This window comes from Sarcophilus harrisii, chromosome 2 (assembly GCF_902635505.1).
Source record: "Sarcophilus harrisii chromosome 2, mSarHar1.11, whole genome shotgun sequence".
NCBI lineage: Eukaryota > Metazoa > Chordata > Mammalia > Dasyuromorphia > Dasyuridae > Sarcophilus > Sarcophilus harrisii.
Window position 1 is genome coordinate 588,981,310 of NC_045427.1, and position 19,999 is coordinate 589,001,308.

The window sequence follows — 19,999 nt, forward strand, 5'->3', positions numbered from 1 at the left end:
AAAGCAAAAAAACTGGGATTACCACCAAGAATAAGCATCCAGCTAAAAGGAGCATTATCTTTAGGGAAGAAGAGGGACATTCATTGATATACATGATTTCACCTATTTCCAATGAAAAGCCCAGAAGTGAACAAAAAATTTGATTTCCAAACACAACTCAAGAAAAGCATAAAAAGGTAAAAAAGGAAAGTCTTGAGAACAATATTTCTGTTATATTCTTAGAGAATGCGGATATAATTTGATTTTATTATGATAATATGAAAAAGAAACTAGAAGTGGAAAGGGGATCATACAAGAAGAAGAGGAATAAGGAGGTAAAATAAGGGAAATTACATCTCATGAAGAGGCAAAGAAAACCTATTATAATTGAGGAAAAGAAGGGAGGGGGATGAGCATTATGTGAATCTTACTTTCATCAGATTTGGCTTTAAGAGAGAATATCAGACGTATTTGGCATCACAAAGAAACTTGTCTCACCTTATAGGGAAATAACAGGGAAAGGGGGAAAAGAAAGGAAAAGGGAAAGAAGAATTAGGGAAAAGGTGTAAAAAGGGGGGAGGAGCTCTAAAGGGGGAGGATTGTTTGAGGGAGGTAGTCATCAAAAGCAAAATACTGGAGAGGAGGGAAGAAGGATAGGAAAGAGAAAAGTATAACTTAGGGTAAATAAGATGGCAGGAAATACAGAATTAGTTATTTTAACTGTGAATGTGAATAGGATGAACTCCCTCATAAAACGGAAGTGGACAGCAGATGATTAAAAGCCAGAATCCTACAATATGTTGTTTACAACAAACGCATTTAAACCGTAGTGATATATACAAAGTGAAGGTAAAGGGCTGGAACAGAATATATTATGCTTAAGGTGAAGAAAAAAAAAAGTAGGGGTATCAATCCTGATCTCAGATCAAGCAAAAACAAAGATCTAATTAAAAGAGATAAGGAAGGAGACCATATCTTACTAAAGGATACCATAGATAATGAAGCAATATCAATACTAAACATATATGCACCAAGTAGTATAACATGGAAATTTCTAGAGGAGAAGTTAAGAGAGATGCAAGAAGAAATAGACAGCAAAACTATACTATTGGGTATAGTACTTTACTCTCTCAGAACTAGACAAATTGAACCACAAAATAAATAATAAAGAAGTTAAGGAAATAAACAAAATATTAGAAAATTTAGGTATGATAGATCTTTGAAGAAAATTAAATGGAGACAGAAAGGAGTTTACTTTTTTCTCAGCAGTTTGTGAAATTTGTATAAAAATTGATCATGTGTTAGGGCATAAAAACCTCAAAATCAAATGCAGAAAGGCAGAATTAGTAAATGCATTTTTTTTTTCAGATCATGATGCAATAAAAATCACATACAATATAAGACCAGGAGAAAATAGACCAAAAAAGTAATTGAAAGCCAAACAATCTTATCCTAAGGAATAAATGGGTGAAACAGAAAATCATAGACAATATTAATAATTTCATTCAAGAGAATGACAATAAAGAAACAACATACCAAAATTTGTGGGATGCAGCCAAAGTGGTAATAAGAAGAGATTTCATATCTTTAGATGATATGATGTGTACTTAGAGAACCCTAGCGAATCAACTAAAAAACTATTAGAAATAATCCACAACTTTAGCAAAGTTGCAGGATACAAAATAAATCCACATAAATCATTAGCATTTTTATAATCACTAACAAAATCTATCAGCAAGAGATACAAAGATAAATTTCATTTAACATAACTATCAATAGTATAAAATATTTGGGAATCTATCTGCCAAGGAAAGTCAAGAATTATATAAGCAAAACTACAAAACACTTTCCACACAAATAAAGTGAGATCTAAACAACTGAAAAATATCAAGTGCTCTTGGATAGATTGACCAAATATAATAAAGATGAAAATACTACCTAACCTATTTATTTAGTGCTATACCAATCCAACTCCCAAGAAACTATTTTACTGACCTAGAAAAAAATAACAAAATTCATCTGGAAGAACAAAAGGTCAAGAATTTCAAAGGAATTAATGGGAAAAAATGCAAATGAAGGTGGCCTAGCTGTACCAGATCTACTACTATATTATAAAGCAGCAGTCATCAAAGTCATTTAGTACTAGCTAAGAAATAGTCTTAGTTGATCAGTGGACTAGGTTAGGTTCACAGGAAAAAATAGTTGATGACTATAGCAATCTAGGGTTTGAAAAACCCCAAAACCCCAGATTTTGGCATAAGAACTCACTATTTGACAAAAACTTCTGGGAAAATTGGAAACTAGTATGACAGAAACTAGGCATTGACCCACGCTTATCACTGTATACCAAGAAAAGGCCAAAATGGATTCATGAACTAGACATAAAGAATGATATTATAAACAAATTAGAAGAACATAGGTTAGTTTACCTCTCAGATTTGTGGAGGAGGAAGGAATTTGTGACCAAAGAAGAACTAGAGATCATTATTGATCACAAAATAGATAATTTTGATTATATTAAGTTAAAAAAGTTTTTGTACAAACAAAACTAATGCATTTTTATATTCAAAGGTTCTGATAAAGGCCTCATTTCTAAAAATATGTAATTAAACTCAAATTTATAAGAATTCGAGCCACTCCTCAATTGATAAATTATCAAAGAATGTGAACAATTTTCAGATGAAGAAATTTCTAGTCATATGAAAAGATGCTCTAAATCACTATTAATCAGAGAAATGCAAATTAAGACAACTCTCAGGTACCACTACACACCTCTCAGATTGGCTAAGATGACAGGAAAAGATAATGAGGAATGTTGGAGGGGATATGGGACACCGATACATTACTGGTGGAATTGTGAATGGATTCAGCCATTCTGGAGAACAATTTGGAACTATACTTAAAAAGTTATCAAACTGTGCATACCCTTTGACCCAGCAGTGCTACTACTGGGCTTATATCCCAAAGAGATCTTAAAGGAGGGAAAATAGCCCACATCTGCAAAAACGTTTGTTACAACCCTTTTCTTAGTGGCTAGAAACTAGAAACTGAATACTATGGAATATTGTTCTGTAAGAAATGACCAGCAGGATGATTTCAGAGAGACTTGGAGAGACATGAACTGATGCTAAGTGAAGTGAGCAGAACCAGGAAATCTTTATATATGGCAACAAGACGACTCTACAATTCTGATGGACATGGCTCTCTTCAACATTGAGATGATTCAAACCAGTTCCAACTGTTCAGTGATGAAGAAAGCCATATACACCCTGAGAGAGGACCCTGGGAACTGAATGTGGATCACAACATAGCATTTTCATGCTTTCTGGTGATGTTTGCTTACATTTTGTTTTCCTTCTCAGGTTTTTTTTTCTTTCTAGATCCAATTTTTCTTGTGTAGCTAGATAACTGTATAAATATGTATACATATATTGTGTTTAACATCTATTTTAATGTATCTCAACATATATTGGACTACCTATCATCTAGGAGAGAGGGAAGGAGGGAAAAATTTGGAACAGAAAGTTTTGCAGGGGTCAATGTTGAAAAATTTCTCATGCATGTTTTGTAAATAAAAAGTTTTAATTAAAAAAAAAAAAACTTTCCTATAACTAGAGCTCTTCTGCTTTTTTCCTGTTGTACCTACTTCCTCTATGACAACAATGTCAAATGCAAATAAGCTCTCTATTTGGCAGAATGTTGTATTTTTATTTATTTTGTTAAATATTTCATTTTAGTTCGGTACCAGCTGCAATGACACCTCTTCTCTATAGGATCAGACTTGGTAGATCTATACAGGCCATTTTCTTCCTCCCTCTCCCTTTTTCAGTTTTGATAATATTTGCTAGCCTCCAGTCCATCCTGTTTCAACCAGCAATTTCTAAAGTGCTTGCCACCCACCCCTTCCTAGCCAGTTGCCCATCAGAAACTAAAATGTCAAAGGTAAAGCTTAAATGCAGAATTAATTGAATCCAAGGATGGTTTTCTACCTGCTAAAGCCTCATTCTCATTATTTTTAGTCTGGGTAAAAAATAGCTGCCTCATTAGGGGTTCCTGCAAAATTCACAATTCTTTGTCATCTTTAAAGAAGCTCTGTTTACCTTTGTGGCCAGAGTTGACCACATCTACTAATTATGTTTTATTTGTTAAACTGAATTTGACTTCTCAGCATCTAATAAATTGCCCTGAGGAAGAGATATGTTGATCAGAATCACTGACTTATCTCTAAAACATATCACCTATTCAACATTTAACAATTTCCAATTATGAAGCATTATATTTGGTGCTGTTATCTGTAAAGATTAAAAAATAGGCTTTGATAATGGCACAATAGGCTTTTAAAAAATGTTCTTCTGGTTGTTCTTGTTGGACTAAATTTATTTTTATTTTTTTAATTTTTTGCTGAGGCAATTGGGGATAAGTGACTTGCTAAGGTCAGACAACTAGGGTCTTCCTGACTTTAGGGCTGGTACTCTGTCTACTGCTACCTAGCTGCCCTTCGGCTAACTTTATTTCAAATGAAAATGTAGGGTCCCATATGATAGTCCCTATAGAGAGTGCTCCCACATGATAGTAATACAAAAATATCCAATGTATTTTCCAGTTGGATGAAAAAAAAAATATGTGAGAAGAGTCCTAAGGAGGGGCTTTCCTTGGGTTGAGCACAAAAAAGCAGTGAATGAGTGAAAATGAATAGATCAGTAATAACTAGGCAAGACAGAAAACTTTCATCACACAGCTATCTTTTGGTAAGAGCTTTATTTTTGAAAAAGGGAAAAAATTTAAGAGTATTAAAATATTCCTTTAGTTATTTTTTTTGGGGGGAGATCAGGGAATGGAAGGGATAATAAACAATTCATATAAAATTCCTGACCATAGCTGATGCAAAAAAAAACTGCCTCCCTTCTCTATAGTAGGAATAGCTGCTCCTAAATGTTACAGCTTGTAGTTTCCCTATTAGAGTTAACAAAATAAATCACTTATAATGAATGTAGAGCCCTCTTAGTCAAAGGCAAATAAGCAAGTATCTGGAACATTCATTTAACAAATAAATACAAAAAATAAAATTTAACGATTCAATAATTCAGTCAATTTGTATCTGATTTTTCTAATGAAAAGCTGAAGAGAAACAAGTCTTTAAAGAGTACCATGTTTCCTCTTCTAGTAAAATGATAATATCTGAAATTTTAAAAAAAGCTATTAGGACCATAGGATGCAATACTGGAAAAAATGTCCAAGAGGAATCTTTACCTCACTGAGGCAGTAAAAAGGTAAAAAGAGGAAACCAACTGTCCATTTTTTTCTCTCTAAGAATCACCAGCACCAATTTAAATTATTTAAAGGAAATCAATTTGAGAAGGGGAAGGTGCTATCTGCAACAATTGTACTTTCTAACTGGCAAAGTAGAGTATGTGGTGTAGCAGGTACATCTTGTCTTCTACTGCACAGGCCAAAGCAACCCAAAAAGCTTCCTGGTATCTCAAAACAGCAAAAAAACACCCAGGAATTGGAGACAGTCTTGTCTTATCACCGGACTTTAGCAGTGAAATGATCTTGGAACACCCTCCCATGTTTTCCTGCATGCTCTCAATTGATATTTCTGTGAGGGATGGGAAGGTTTTCATGAAGATATTTTAAAGTTCCATTCTCTGAGAAATCAGATACAACATGGTCCTGTCCTCTAAGCAACCACTTAGTAGTAAGTAATCCTTCAAGTCCTACTGGTCCCCGGGCATGGATTCGAGAAGTGCTGATTCCTACTTCTGCACCTGAAAGAAAAAATTAAAATTAGAATACCACTTAGTGAATAAGCTTTCTGGACTCACCTCCCTCTCAAGAACAGGTCCTCATTTACCCCAGTTTTCCTACTTTTGCTGTGATTGTCCCCCCATCTCACTTCTACACTGAACCAATTCCTCCTAACTATTCTTCCAAGTAGGTAACTTCCAACACTTATTAAGTGCCTCCTGTGTACACAGTTCTATGTTAAGCATAAGGGAAAACATAATGTTTATATATGGTACAGTCCCTGCCTTCATTGACCTTATAGAATAGTAGGGAGACATGGCAGACACACAAACACCTAATGTTGGGAGATGATTTCAAAGAACCAGGGAGGACCCATCCTAGAGTAATGGCAGTGGGCATGGAAAAAGAATCTGGAGGTGGAAGGACTGGTAAGACAAAAGGAAAGGACAGGAAATAGTCAAGAAAACTTGTGGTGCCACAAACAGAAACAATAGGATTGGAAAGATGGAGCAAATTTACAGGGAAAGACCTTGAAATAAATTTGAGATATACATTTTGCCATGTCAGCAGGACACTCAGATAAAACAAATGTTGGGGTCAGCTAAAATTGTGAGTCTGGATTTCAGGAGGGATTTTAAAGCTGGGGATACAGATTTGGGAGTCATCTGTGTAAAGCTATCAGCTGAAGCCATAAGAGTAAATAAGATTACTAAAAGAGAAAGAGTTGAGAGAAAAAAGAACCAAAGGAAAAACTTTGGGAAACACATTTTGATGGGAAAAAAGAAGAAAACCCAAAAGACAGATATACCAAAATATTTGTAGCAGCATTTTCTATGGTAGAAAAGAACTGCAAACAAACCCATTAACTGGGGAAATAGCTAAACATAGAATGGTACATGAATACAATGGGATCTAACTGTACTGTAGGAAATGTTGAATATGAAGAATAGGAAAAGCATTGGAACAATGTATATATGCAATAATATAAAATGAAGTTAATAAGAACAAGGAAAACAATACACACAACGACTATAAAAAGATAAAATGAAATACCACCAACAATTAAAAATTACAACAAAATAAAATTATAATGACTAAATCTGGCCTACAAGAAGACATTTTGTCCCACTCCTCTGTACAACTGAGGGATCCATGACTGGGTGATAGTATATATGATATCCTTTGTTCTCTGTCCTCTTTATTTCTTCCAAATGTTAAATTCTTGCATCTTCAGGAAACAAAATCTTATTGCAAGCTTTAAATGGCAGTATTCCAAGGCAACTATCTCCTTTTTGTTCTTTTAAAAAAGAATTTCTTTAAAAACTTAAATTGAACATCCATATAGCTCATTACCTTTGCACAGTGATATGCCTATACTTAACTCATATAAGAACACAGAACAGCTAGCTGTGCCCTTTCCATCACTACCATAATTATTCTTCATTTCTTTTCTTCCCTTCACTTTTCCTTCTTTGTGGTGACCAGTTATTGAGTATTTTTTCCTTAGGGTCTGCTTTTTTTCATTTTGTATTATTTCAGAAGGTCCCCCCTCCCAGACTTCTTTATATTTCTCATACTTGCTGATCTTAATTGTACAACAGCATGTCATGACATTAATGTACAACTTATTTAACCATTTACATCCTCCCTGTAGAACATACAGATTGTTATTAGTGGCGAGGGGATTATAATTACAAATATACAATGTAAATACAACGTATTTGTGTACAAATGTAAATACAAATATACAAAAATACTGCTATAAAAATCTTGGTACAACAAGTACTTTTTTTGTTGTTTTGATAACATTTTGGGGTATACCTTTAATAAAATTGTTAATTAAAAGGTATATAAATAAAAAGGTGATACTTCTGCAAACAGTAAGGAATGCCACATTAACTTCCAAAAAGATCATATACATTTGTAATTTTACCAGAAGTTAAAGGTATATACTTGTTTTTCCACTATCCTACGAGGACTAAGATTTGCTGATTATACCGTTGTCAATTTGATGTGTGGTGGTATCTTCATTTTTTTCTTTTTGACTAGTTATTATTAACAGTTTGACAATGTTCTGTTTACATCCTTGACCATTTATTCCTTGTGAACTAGGAGTTACCTTTGGAAATTCTTACAAGTCAAGCTTTCAAACTCCTATTTTGGGGAGGAGATATCAGATCTGTGATTTAACTGGTGTACGGTACTTTCCTTAAGGAAACTCACCATTATTATACAACTTTTATATGGCCTTGAAGGTTAAGGGATTTACCCAGGGACACAAAGCTAATCTATGTTAGAAGCAGGATTTGATCCTAAGTGTTCTTGTATCCCATACCAGCTTGCTGCCAATTATGCCATGATCCCTGTTCATTTATCATATTGTCATAAAATTTTTCCCCAAATGGAATTTTAATTATATTATTTTGCTGTATAGAAAATTACTATAATGAAATAAACAATAAAGATGTCTTCCCGCCACTAAATAATTTTAACTGTTGAACAGAAAAAAAAGTCATTTCCCCTCCACAACTGAGATGAAGTCTCTTGTCCTGTTCTAATTCACCGAGTTATATGGTTTAAAGTACAGATCTAAATATATTTCCTGTTAAACTGTTAATCAATTTTCCCAAGAGTACTTGTTAAATAATAAATGCATACTTTCCCCATGTTTTATATTCTATAGGTTTATCACGTGCTGTTTTTTAAATACACTGCTTCATAATTTGGCATCTAGCCTAGTCTTCTGCTCTCCTCTTATTTCTGACCCACTTCCCAGTGGCTTGTGCTATATTAAGGCTTATAAGGGCAAGACCCTTTCCCCATTTGATGATATCCAGGTCTGCTTGTTTCTCTATCTGATCCAGTTTTATAGAGAAGTCCCTCAAAATTGATTGGTGTTGCATTTTTATTACATTAATCAAACCCAGCCATGAACATTTTAAATCTCTTCAACTACTTAGGTCTTTGTATCTGTTATTAAGGTTTCATAGCTGTCTTCTGTCTGTTCTTATGTAGACTAATTCCAATCACCCCAAATTTCGGACTATCCAATACCAAACCAAGTAGAAGCAGCAATCTTTCCAACCTCTCCCTCCACCAGCACATCCCCTTCATAGTCAAATAGTGACTTGTAATCACTAAACTGTGATTATGCCCTAGGCTATGCTCTCTTTCCTATAAATGCAGTTTTCTTACCAAGCCCAAAGCGGTAGCCATCTGAGAAGCGGGTGCTAGCATTCCAGAACACACAAGCACTGTCCACATGCTGAAGGAAGAATTCTGCTGTTTTCTCTGCAAAAGAAAGAAAAAGAATCAGTCAAGAGTGGGCTTACTACAGCATCATTCAATTCAGCACAGCAGGCAATTCAGGTTTAAAGGCAACTGACCCAAAGCAGAATGAACCCATGGGCTCCTAATGAATTTTTTTTTTGAGGGGGGCAACAAGTGGCACAGAATATGCAAGAGTAAAGAAAAGCTAGCTCTGCTAAACTGCAGGAATAGCAGCATTTCTCTGGGCCTTGTGGAAAGCTGTGCAATCATCCCCAGGTACACCTCAAAAAACAAACTTAAGTGTTCCCAGGGGCAGCCAGGCCCTAGCCTTCTTGATGAGTAAGGGATGGTCTTTCAAACAGAGAATTGAATTGGCTTTGGCAGTTAGTTCACTATGAGAAGGGTTACAGCAATAGGGAGGATGAGCCAGTGTGGGAGTATTACATATATGCAAGCCTTTTCATCCCTGAGATTTTTCTTCTAGCATCATTAATATTATTTTTTATTTTTATTTATTTTTTGGTTTCTAGTTTGTGTTTTTTAAATAATAAGTTTTTTTTAATCTTCAAAATATATGCAAAGAGTTTTCAACATTCACCCTTGGAAAACCTTGTGTTCTAATTGTTTTCCTCCCTTCCCCTTCCCCCGCCCCTAGACAGCAAGTAATCCAATAGAGATTAAACATGTGCAATTCTTCTAAACATATTTCTGTATTTGTCATGCTGTGTAAGAAAAATCAGATCAAAAAGGAAAAAAATGAGAAAGAAAAAAAAAGCAAGCAAATAACAACAAAAAAGGTGAAAATACTATGTTGTGACCCACATTCAGTCCCAACAGTCCTTTTTTGGGTGCAGATGGATCTCTCCATCACATGTCTATTGGAATTGGCCTGAATCACAATAATACTATTTTAAATCAGAAAAATTATATGCAGAGGATAATACAAAGAACATATAAGAGACTTAGAACTGAGACCTCAAGTGTCTTTGAAAATGAAGACATTTCAGTAATAATAATGATCTGACATTTATATGGTATAATATGAAAAGTTATAAATAGAAAACCTATATTATCTACTGGCACAACCAGAAGGACTCTTTATGACAGCCATGAAGGGATAAGGATGGGAGGCAACTAGCTGTAATGAGATAAAATGGCTGCCTGTCGGGATAGACACCCATCAACCATCTCTTCTTTAATCTGACATCATACTGACCATTCTCTGTAACAATAACATCTGTGTGCGAGCTGCCATATTTGTGGATATGGTCAATGGCCTCCTGGACACTGTCCACCACTTCAATACAACATTCTAGGTCTCCATATTCTGTTCGAAGAGATTTAACCTCAGAAGGGCTGAAAGTCAAATAGGAAGCAAACCTGGGACCTGCATGAATTTTCACCTAAACAAAAGAAAATACAAGTTAATAACAACAAAAAAAGACCTCATTTTCTTTCTTAGATCTAAGTTAACAGTTATGACAAACTTGCCAAATTACAGCATGAAATTTTCCATTTAATACACTTCTAAATTCATGTTAGAGCTAACTTTGAATCTTACAGTACGTGCTGATAAAGTGTAGTCAAGAAAAACATGTCACATAGTGGATACACACACACACACATACACACAGATATATATAAATTATATATATATATTTATAAAAGTATATTTATTTCTGCATTTTGAGTCCATTATTTCTCTGTCAAGAGATGAGCACCATAACTCATTCTAAGTCTTCTGGGGACATGGCTGGTTGTTGCACTGATCAATTATTAAGGCTTTCAAAATTGTTTTCTTTTGTTTCGTGGTGTTTATTTATAAAATTAATTCATTTACTTTGTGGTGACTACTGAGATAAGAGGAGATATCCCAGCTATAGTCCTGCTGGACTAAATTCACTACAGCAAAATACAGCCTCTTATTTTTGGCTGGTCTATTAAAGATTTCTATAAATATTCAAGCACTGAAATGTATTCAAACTTCAAGGATTGTGATCCTCATCAGAGCCCGGCACATAAGAATGACAACAAATGTTTAGTGATTGGTTATCCTATAGAAGCAGTGTGTGTATACGTGTATGAGCTCTTGTACACATTCACTTGCAGGCTTCTTTCTCTGGGGCCCATGTTATTTTGCAAGGCTTGAATCGCAGAGAAGAACAGCAACAAGTAAGGTACTCGCCTTTATGCCTTTGCCACCATCCCCAACCTCGAGAGCCTGATTGGTTCCTCCTTTTCCAGCAACAGAAGTTGGGGGTAAGACAATCATGGGTTTTTGGCACTGTTTTCACTGCTCCTCAGAATTACACGGTAAGAAAGAAGACTTGCTATGGGGGTTTATAGGAAAAGCAATCCCTGGGACCTTCAGGCTAATCAGGGTCATAAAGGACCGCGCTGTGCTTACCACATCGCAGTGTCAGAGCATGCTGGGGACCTCACCTGCTCTACCCTCAGCATGTCTATGATCTGGTCAAACAACGGGGTTCTCAGCAGATCTCGGTGAATTAACAGAGTTTCCAGGGCATTACAAGCAGCTGGGTATTCACACTTAGAGTCTCTCACTGGAATGGAAAGAAGAGACAGGTGTGAACATAAGAGTTTTGAGAGGGGAAGAAAATTCTCTATAAAATGAAGTCTGGAGTCTTTATCTTACCCAGCCTGGTGACTTTGTCAACACTGGCCTCTGCATCCACATACATGTGGCAGATGCCCTCACTGTGGCCCATCACGGGTATTCCTTTGGCAGCTTTCTGAATGTCTCTGACCAGCTGAGAGGAACCGCGTGGAATGATCAGGTCAATCAGCTTATCCAGCCGGCAAAGGTCTTCAACGTCTTCTCGAGTGTTCACCTGTGAACCAGGGACGAAGCCTGCTCAGTTCTCCGCCCACCCTGGCACCAAAGGCAACTTAAGTATCTGGCAGCCCTGGGTTCTCAGGAATCCACAGCCTTCACACACACACTCTCTCTCATACATACACACTAACTGTACACAAGGGGAAATGCTGAGATGTTCACCAGCTCCCTCTCAGCAGGTTCTGAGACTACAATATCTCCCTATCAGCCAGAGAGAAAGCTCAAGAGCCTGTGACCCAGAGAGTGCACGGCTGTGCACATCAGAGCAGGGGCTGCTCCCGGGGGACAGAGTGGGGAGAATGCCAAGGCAAGTAACGCTGGGGAGGGAGGGAGGAGAGAGCAGCCCGACCAGGCAGGGCTTTCAGTGTTACCCACAGTTGTAGGAGTAAGAAGTCCTAGGAACATAAGATTTATGTATAAGCAGCAGTCCTTACTCACGAACTTGGTTTTTTGGAACATTTTGATAATTATAGTTCAATATAATTGATTTCTTTTGCATTTTTATTTGTCTTATGTATTTAACCTGGGCCAAAAGGGCTTGTAGGGAGCCAGACCAACTTCCTTATCTGTGAGGTGAGCAAAGAAGTGCAAGGACACAAAATTGGTAGTGGGGTAGATCCAAGGCTCAAACCCAGCCCTGCCGTGCCACACTGATGCTATTATTCCCACTTTAAAGATGAGGAAACTGACAGCAGGAAGGTTCAATCCCTGCGCTGCCCCTGCCTGCACTCTCCTCAGGGCCAGGACCTGATTTTAGCTACCTCCTCCCCCTCACTGTGGCCCCATCCAATAACTCATCCTCCATCTAGTCCCTCATCCTCCACAAACCTTCCTGGACTTCCCCAGTTCTCCACAACTGCCTCCTTCTCTTGCATGTTGTGACCATAGCAATGGACCAGTATAAGAGTGCTGGATATGGATTCTGGAAGATGTGAGTGCAAACCTTTCCCCAGACACTTTACTTGCTCTATGACCAGGCAAATCACTCAACTTCTCCAGTTAAATCTGAGAGTCTGACTGACAGTTCTTATCTTTAAAATGGAGATAATAGTGTTCATCTTGTAGCCTTGTTGTAAGGATCAAATGAGATAAAGTTTGTCCTGAGCTTTGCAAAACCCAAAAGTGCTAGTAAATGCTGGTTATTACATTTTTTTTTAACCAAAGCATGTGCTATTTTAATACATGTACCCCATCTATTTAATTAGATCATTAACCCTTGAAGGAAAGCTCTATATCCTTGTTTTCTGGCTAAAATCTCTACATCATCCCATCATGTTTGGCTTCAAGAAATTAAACCCAGCTCCACACAGGCCCGGCTATACCTCCAGCCCATTCATCTCCCATACACCCAAGCCTTTCTCTCGGTTGTCCTTAATTCCAGGCTGCAAACCTACCAGCTGCACCGCGTCCCTGACGCCATGGAGGGAGAGTGCCTCCTGTGTGAGATGATGCAGGATTCGGTTGCTGTGACCTGCCTCTTTTCCTCCTTTCAGAAGCAAGCCATTGCCACTTGCAATAGCCAAGGCAGCCACCTACAGATCCAAATGAGAGAGAAGGGACAAAAAATGTGGCTCAATATGATCCAAGTAATGGAAACAAGAATAAAAGATCCTCCTTTGTGTAAACAGTAACCTTCTAGCACCACACCCAGGGGAGCTGAGAGGAAAGCAACTAGAGGCCACATCCCAAGGTAAATGGCTGCTTCAGCAGTGTGAGCCGCGCAGAACCTCCAGATGCAGGTTTTTGTGCATCTTGAAAAATGTGCCACAGTTTAATACGGATAAGTGGAGGAGAGCGGAGGGAACCTGCGAGTCCCTGAATAGTGAGGGTATCATTCTTAGGTGAGAGACAATCCAGCCCACATTCATGGGATTATTCATGGGATTATTATAAAGTTGCCCTAGGCCAGATTTAAGATTTAACCATTCTGCTTAATATTTTAATAATACCAGTCATAATCATATTCAAGAGGAAATGGCATTGTAAGAGTGTCCAAAATAGCCTAAGCTGATGGCTTTATGAACATCTCAAGAGAAGAGTCACTTGTGGTGTTAACTCAGTGTAAGGACAAGAATTTCACCCAAAAACTTTCTGGACGGCTTGGAAAGAATTCTTATGACTTTTAAAAAATAATCAGTTAACTGGATACTATGCAGTGACCCAAGAGAAGAGTTAGGACGGAGATCTTTGATTCACAGACAGGATTTCAACTAGCAGAGGACAGAGGATACTTGCTAGGATGAGGCAGAAAAGTGAATTTCACTGCAACAATTTAAAGTCTAAGGAACATAGAACAAATCTCTGGATAAACTGAGCCTTCACCAAATGCAAAGAATGTGAAAGACAAAAAAGAATGTATACATGATGACTACAATGAAGAACCACACAAAAACAAAACATGAATGCTGCAAAATTACATAAAACAGGCATGACTCCAAAGAGAGATGAGAAGACAACCTCATTCCATTGCTTTACAATTGTGGGGGCTACATGAGAGCTTTTATTTTCAGAGTTTTCAACATACTGATCAATTTGCCTTTTTTTTTTCCTTTTTTTTTGGTGGGGAGGTATATAGCATGGCTCTCAGGAAGGGGACAGGAAGAAGTAGTCACTCTGAAGGAAATTTTGATGATGTTAAAAAAAATCAATAAAAATTTATTTAAAAAAAAAACAAAACATAACCAGGAGTGGAAACTCAAGACATCCGAGGAAATGGTAAGAGAGAATATGGCTGTTCTTAATGAATATGAATCCCTAAACCCGGAGAAGCTACATCTGAGGGTGCTAAAAAGAATAACAGACACAACTGTTGAATCAATTTTGGTGACCTTTAAAGATCTTGGAGAAGAGAAGAGCTGCCAAAAATTCTCCAATGTTAAAAAAGGGAAGCAAGTGAAATCTGTAGGATAGAGGTTAGTGAGACTTCTATTCCTGGCAATATTTTAATGTACAGTATTAAGGGAATGGTTATTATAATATTATAGTATTAAGAGACAAAAAGGGAAACAATTGCTAAAAGAGAACATGGCTTCATGAAAACTGATTATACCACATTAGTCTAATTTCCTTTTCTGACAGAACAACCAGACTGGTAAATCAAGTAAGGCTGTAAGAGTAGAGCATTTAGCATTTATGAAATCATTTGATGAAAGCTCTCAAGCTATCTCTGTAACATGGAGAGATCTGGGCTAGATGGTAATAAAATTATATGGACTTAGAACCAGCTAAATGATCATCTTTAAAGAATAGTCATTATTAATGTGTTGATGTCACTTTGGAGGGATGGTCTTTAATGGAATGCCTCAGGGATTTGTGCTTGCTCCTGTGCCACAGATATTTTTAATTAGTCTCTTGAGTAAATCCAAAGGAGTTGTGATTGTTGAGGAAGAAAATAGGTTAAATTGGGAGGGACAGCTAACGTGCTAGACAACAGCTGAAGATTCAAAACTAACTTGACAAGCTACAAAAATGGATCACACCTATTAAAATCAAATAAAATCATATTTTTGGATTCAAAAATTCAACTTCACAAGTATAGGACAGGAAGGTGTAGCCACACAAATAAAAAGAGTGGAGAAGATGTGAGAATTTAAATGAGAAATAGAAAAAAAATTAAAGCTATCTTAGCCCCACTGAGAGGAAGAGTGACCAGAATGAAGGAAACGGAGCTCCCCTAGGACTTTACTTTCATTGAATCACATCTGGAGAACTAGGGTCCAGTTCTGGATATTGCATTATAAGGACATAGACTGGCTATAGAAAATCAAGAACTGGAACCAGAATCCGGACAAGAAACGGATTATAGAGTGGTAGAGACATAATACCAAGCTTTATCATCTGAAGGGCAGGCTGTCATGTAGAAGAGGAATTCTGAAAAAAATTGATATCAGTTGCAGAGGAAGATTTAGGCATGGCATCAGGCCATATTTTCTAACTATTTTAAACTGTCCTAAAACAGCTCAGGTGGTAATGGGCTCAGTAGTAACTAAATGGATGCCACTTATCAAGAATATACTTGAGAGGATTTTGGTGAAATCTATGGTGAAACCTAATTTACAATTAGATTAGATGATCTTTGATAACCCTTCCATCTCAGAAATAACATTAGAAATATCAGTTGTGGGATTCTGTGGGCACTGGAATATTGTGGTTGTCCTTTTATCTTCCAGTAACTAAACTTCCTTTTTCTATATTGTATCTGGAATACTTATATAGAAGGAGTAGCTATCAGTCTGCTGGGATATGTTCTGGAGGACTTGGGCTAACAGAAGCAAAACAAGCTTTTAAGATTACTTTGCCCTTCTTGGGGTAAATGTCTACTAACTGTACTGACAGCCAGTACAATTCTGAAATCTACTCAAGTAAACCCACATTCCATTTTCCACTCACTTCATTCATTTACTGAAGCTCTATTAAACATAAATTCTGTGTCTACTCAGGCATTTTGTGTCACTTTAAAAGGTTCCTTTAATAGGATAGCCAATAGCAAGTCTAAAAAATCAAGGAACACTGAAATACTAAAAATTAAATGGATCGGGAAAGGTAATCACTAAAGTGTATAACAATGATTTGTATTTTTTTTATGTGGCCTCAGGCAAGCACTTCTGTTCTAGCCCCATTAATTAGTACACATAATAGGTACCAAACCAAAATCAGAGAAACATAATAGGAATAAAAGTGAGTAAGGAAGATCTGAGAACGAAATCTTGAAAAGTCCTTTATAAGGAAATCAATGTCGAATCTTGAACATGCTTGGACCAAATCCTGGCAAACTGGGTATCACTCCCACATACCTGGGGAAGGCAATCAGGGCGGGATTCAAAAATCACTAGAAGGACTCCAATTGGGACAGTAACTTGCTCCAGTTCCAAATCTTTTGCAATTCTTGTTCTTCGCAAGACACGCCCAACACTGTCCTGGGAGGAAGCTGCAATCTGCCGTAATCCAATGGCCAAACTATTCAATTTAGATGTAGATAAACTCAAGCGCTTTAGCAGAGGGGATGCTAGTCTCCCTGAAATAAGAGGAGATTAAGTGTGAAGGATTAATAATAAATTGGTAAACTTGTAGGTAAAGTATTTCCAACTACAGATTAAAATTTATCAGCAGTTAATTATGGAATATGAAAATTTACAGCTCTATAATTTATAACTTTAAAGTTTTGTACCTAAGTCAATTTTGTTTTTCTATGTGATTATAGTATTGTTAAGACAGGGAATAGGCGGGCAAAGTTCAGTCTTACTACCTCTTTTGCTTTTGCTTGTTTTGCATTTTTGCTCTCACAGGCTGATACACTGGCAGTAACTCACATTCAATATTCCACTGAATCCTGGGATATCACCAGGACCCCATTATCCCTTGCTTCTCAGCAGTCATCAGATAAAAACAATAAAAATCCCAGCCATTCTGTGAGAGTTAAGTCCCTTATGTTAACAGTACAACATAAAATTTAAACCTATTGAATTCTTACAGTAATTCAGCATTTCTAGAATGTGACAGGCTTAAGAACATACTTCATTTTAAGACACAAAAATTAAGGCTGTTACTAGGGGGCAGAACATATTTTAAGAAATTGTAAAATGTAATGAAGATGCAATTTCTGACCTCAGGGAGATTTCAGACTTGTGAGACAATAAAACATACAATTCATAGTCAGCATGTAAGAAAGGGCAAAATCCAACACTGCAGGATGTCATGGGGTATTGTTATTAGTAAAACACACTGAATATCAAAGAAACCTTCCTGGACAAGATAGCTTTACCTCATCAGTGACTTGGGCTTTTAGGGACAAGTAGGAGTCAAAGGGTCAGAAAGGGAGAGAACCACAACCTAAACATGGGGAAGAGCATGAAAAGAACACGGCATATTCACTATCGCAAAAACCCAGGGTTGGAAAGAACCATAGAGGCCAGAGAGGTCAACCTATATGAGAACAAGATTCCTCTGGACAAGACACCAATGGGATTGGGGGAAAAACATCCCTTCCAAGGCAGCTCTTCTTTCATAGTTCCAAGGGTTATAAAAATTTTCCTGACATTAAGTTTCAATCTGGCTCTTTGCAAGGTCTACCCACTGCTCTTAATTCTGACCTCCAGTGGTGAATGATCAAAATACAGAGGGTGTTCTGGCTCAAGCATAGAATAAATGGCTAAAACAGAGCTGGAAGAGAAAGGAGCAGAAATCAGATTAAGAAAGGAACTATCCCTCAGACTCCTGGCTCAGTGCCAAGAAAGAAAAATCCCCACATAAAATATAGTTGATTTGGGGGCAAATAGAATCTGAAGATCAGGAGGAAAGCAACCCTGCATTGTTCTGACACCATGAAAGTGGAAGGAAAGAAGGAAAGGAGCAGGGGGCTCTGGGCTCAGCCCTTTCCTACGCCGGAATCCTATCCCTAGAATGTTCTGTACCCGAGGTTCCTCATCCATCTGTAAAAGGAGCAGTTGCCTCAGTCTAAGAGCCTCGGCCCCTGCTAGGATCCCAAGAAAACACATCTGTCTGTCAAAGGAGGCACATATTGCAAAAATCATGGCACAGACATTCTACTGTAATGGGAGGCCGAGAGAGAGGACTTTGCTGAGAACTCCACTTCCTATTATTTTAAATATGAAATCCCTTCCTTTATGTACCTTGTTCTGGATCAGGACAACTGCAGGTAAGTTGTGCTCATTAAAATAAATCATACCAGCAAATACATGCACACATATATATGTATGTGTGTGTGTGTTTATCTGCAGAACAGAAACCCAAGCCTCCTGGCTATTTTACAGCCAGTGCTGCTTTTACTGGGCAAAAAGTAAAAACCTGAATAAAACACACCACACACACACACACACACACACACACACACACACACACACACACACACACACTTGAACAATCAGCCTCAGCTCCCTTTGCAGCTTCATCCTGGCAAGCTTCCCTTCCCAGCGGCTCCATCAGGAGGTGGTAATGCAGCGACACTTGCTGGCCATTGACAAGCACTGCGCTTTTCAACCAAAGCCTAAGTCCTCTGAGAGGGCAGCGGCGGCTGCCCAGGATCTGCTCCACAGAATAAACCCACCAACTTAGTCAGCTCGTGTCACGTTTTCTACTCAATTCTACGGCTTCTCCTATACTTGTTCCCAGAGAATATTGTGGAAACTTAATTTTGATGTGCTTTCCAAACATTTCACAAGATGAATTTTAATTAAAATCTAAGAAAATCGAAGGCAGGAAAGTGAATTAAACACAGTAGTTGGTATCTGTCACATTTTCAAATCCCAAAAGACAATGATTCCACTTCACTTCAATAGCCATTAACAACTTCATTTTGTAAAACCTCTTTAACTTTTAATCCAGATTCTGCCCATCTCACTTATTGCTTCAACAGGAAAGATTTAATTATTTTAAATTGTCAGAACATATACAGATCAGAAAATCTAAAGCTGATCCAAGAGCAGTGCGGCTGAGCTCCCCGGTTTGGAGTCTCTAAGCCACTTTCCTGAGGAAGACTTCTTCTGCATCCCTAGGAAGGAGCGGGTACATCTCCTTCCAAAGTCTGTACTCCTGGATTTGTAACTTTTCTCCTTTCATTAGCTCAGTCCTGTCGACTGCAGAAATATATAGTAAGATACAATACTTAATCATCTTACTACATGTTAGGAATTTTCTTCAAAATTAAAAACTGTCTTTCAAGTTAGCCCTGTTCCACTTCCCTAAGAATCTGGCTAGCTTCTCCTCCAGTTCTGGTCCTTGGAGTTCCCATCCTTTCTTATAACCGTCCCCTATCATCCACTCTGGCCAAAGATCAGCGTCTTTGTCAGTCAGCAATTATGTATGGCTTATTATGTACTAAGCAATGGGCATGCAAGGAAAAAGCAAAACCAATCCTTACTCTCAAGGAATTTACATTCTAATGGGAAGAAACAGCAAGTACATAAAAAGGTATAAAGAAGATACATCTAGACTGCATGGAAGGCAGACTTGAAGGTAAAGGGACTAGAGCTGGGGAGAAGAGAAGTTTCCTTGAGGTTTCAGTGCTTAAGTTGAATTTTTTTTTTTAAATTAAAGGCTGTTCAAAGCTTATTAGTTACTGTTGAATAAAATGTAAACAAAATTACTGAGGCTGCTGGAAAGCACATAGGTGATTCAGATAGTTAAAAA

At 37.4% G+C, this 19,999-nt stretch overlaps 1 protein-coding gene across 2 annotated transcripts in view; it reads right to left on the reverse strand.

The window, feature by feature from the left end:
• Positions 1–5,447: 5,447 nt before the first annotated feature.
• Positions 5,448–19,999, reverse strand: part of ALDH18A1 (aldehyde dehydrogenase 18 family member A1) — a 55,961-nt gene continuing 41,409 nt past the window's right edge. For both annotated transcript variants that reach the window (XM_031956152.1, XM_031956151.1), the window contains exons 12-18: positions 16,648–16,868; positions 13,249–13,386; positions 11,654–11,849; positions 11,440–11,561; positions 10,214–10,400; positions 8,923–9,018; positions 5,448–5,747 (exon numbers count right to left, since the gene is read on the reverse strand). In XM_031956152.1, the coding sequence (XP_031812012.1) occupies positions 5,566–5,747; positions 8,923–9,018; positions 10,214–10,400; positions 11,440–11,561; positions 11,654–11,849; positions 13,249–13,386; positions 16,648–16,868 (1,142 nt within the window). In that variant the 3' untranslated portion in view covers positions 5,448–5,565. The remainder of the gene's footprint in view (positions 5,748–8,922; positions 9,019–10,213; positions 10,401–11,439; positions 11,562–11,653; positions 11,850–13,248; positions 13,387–16,647; positions 16,869–19,999) is intronic.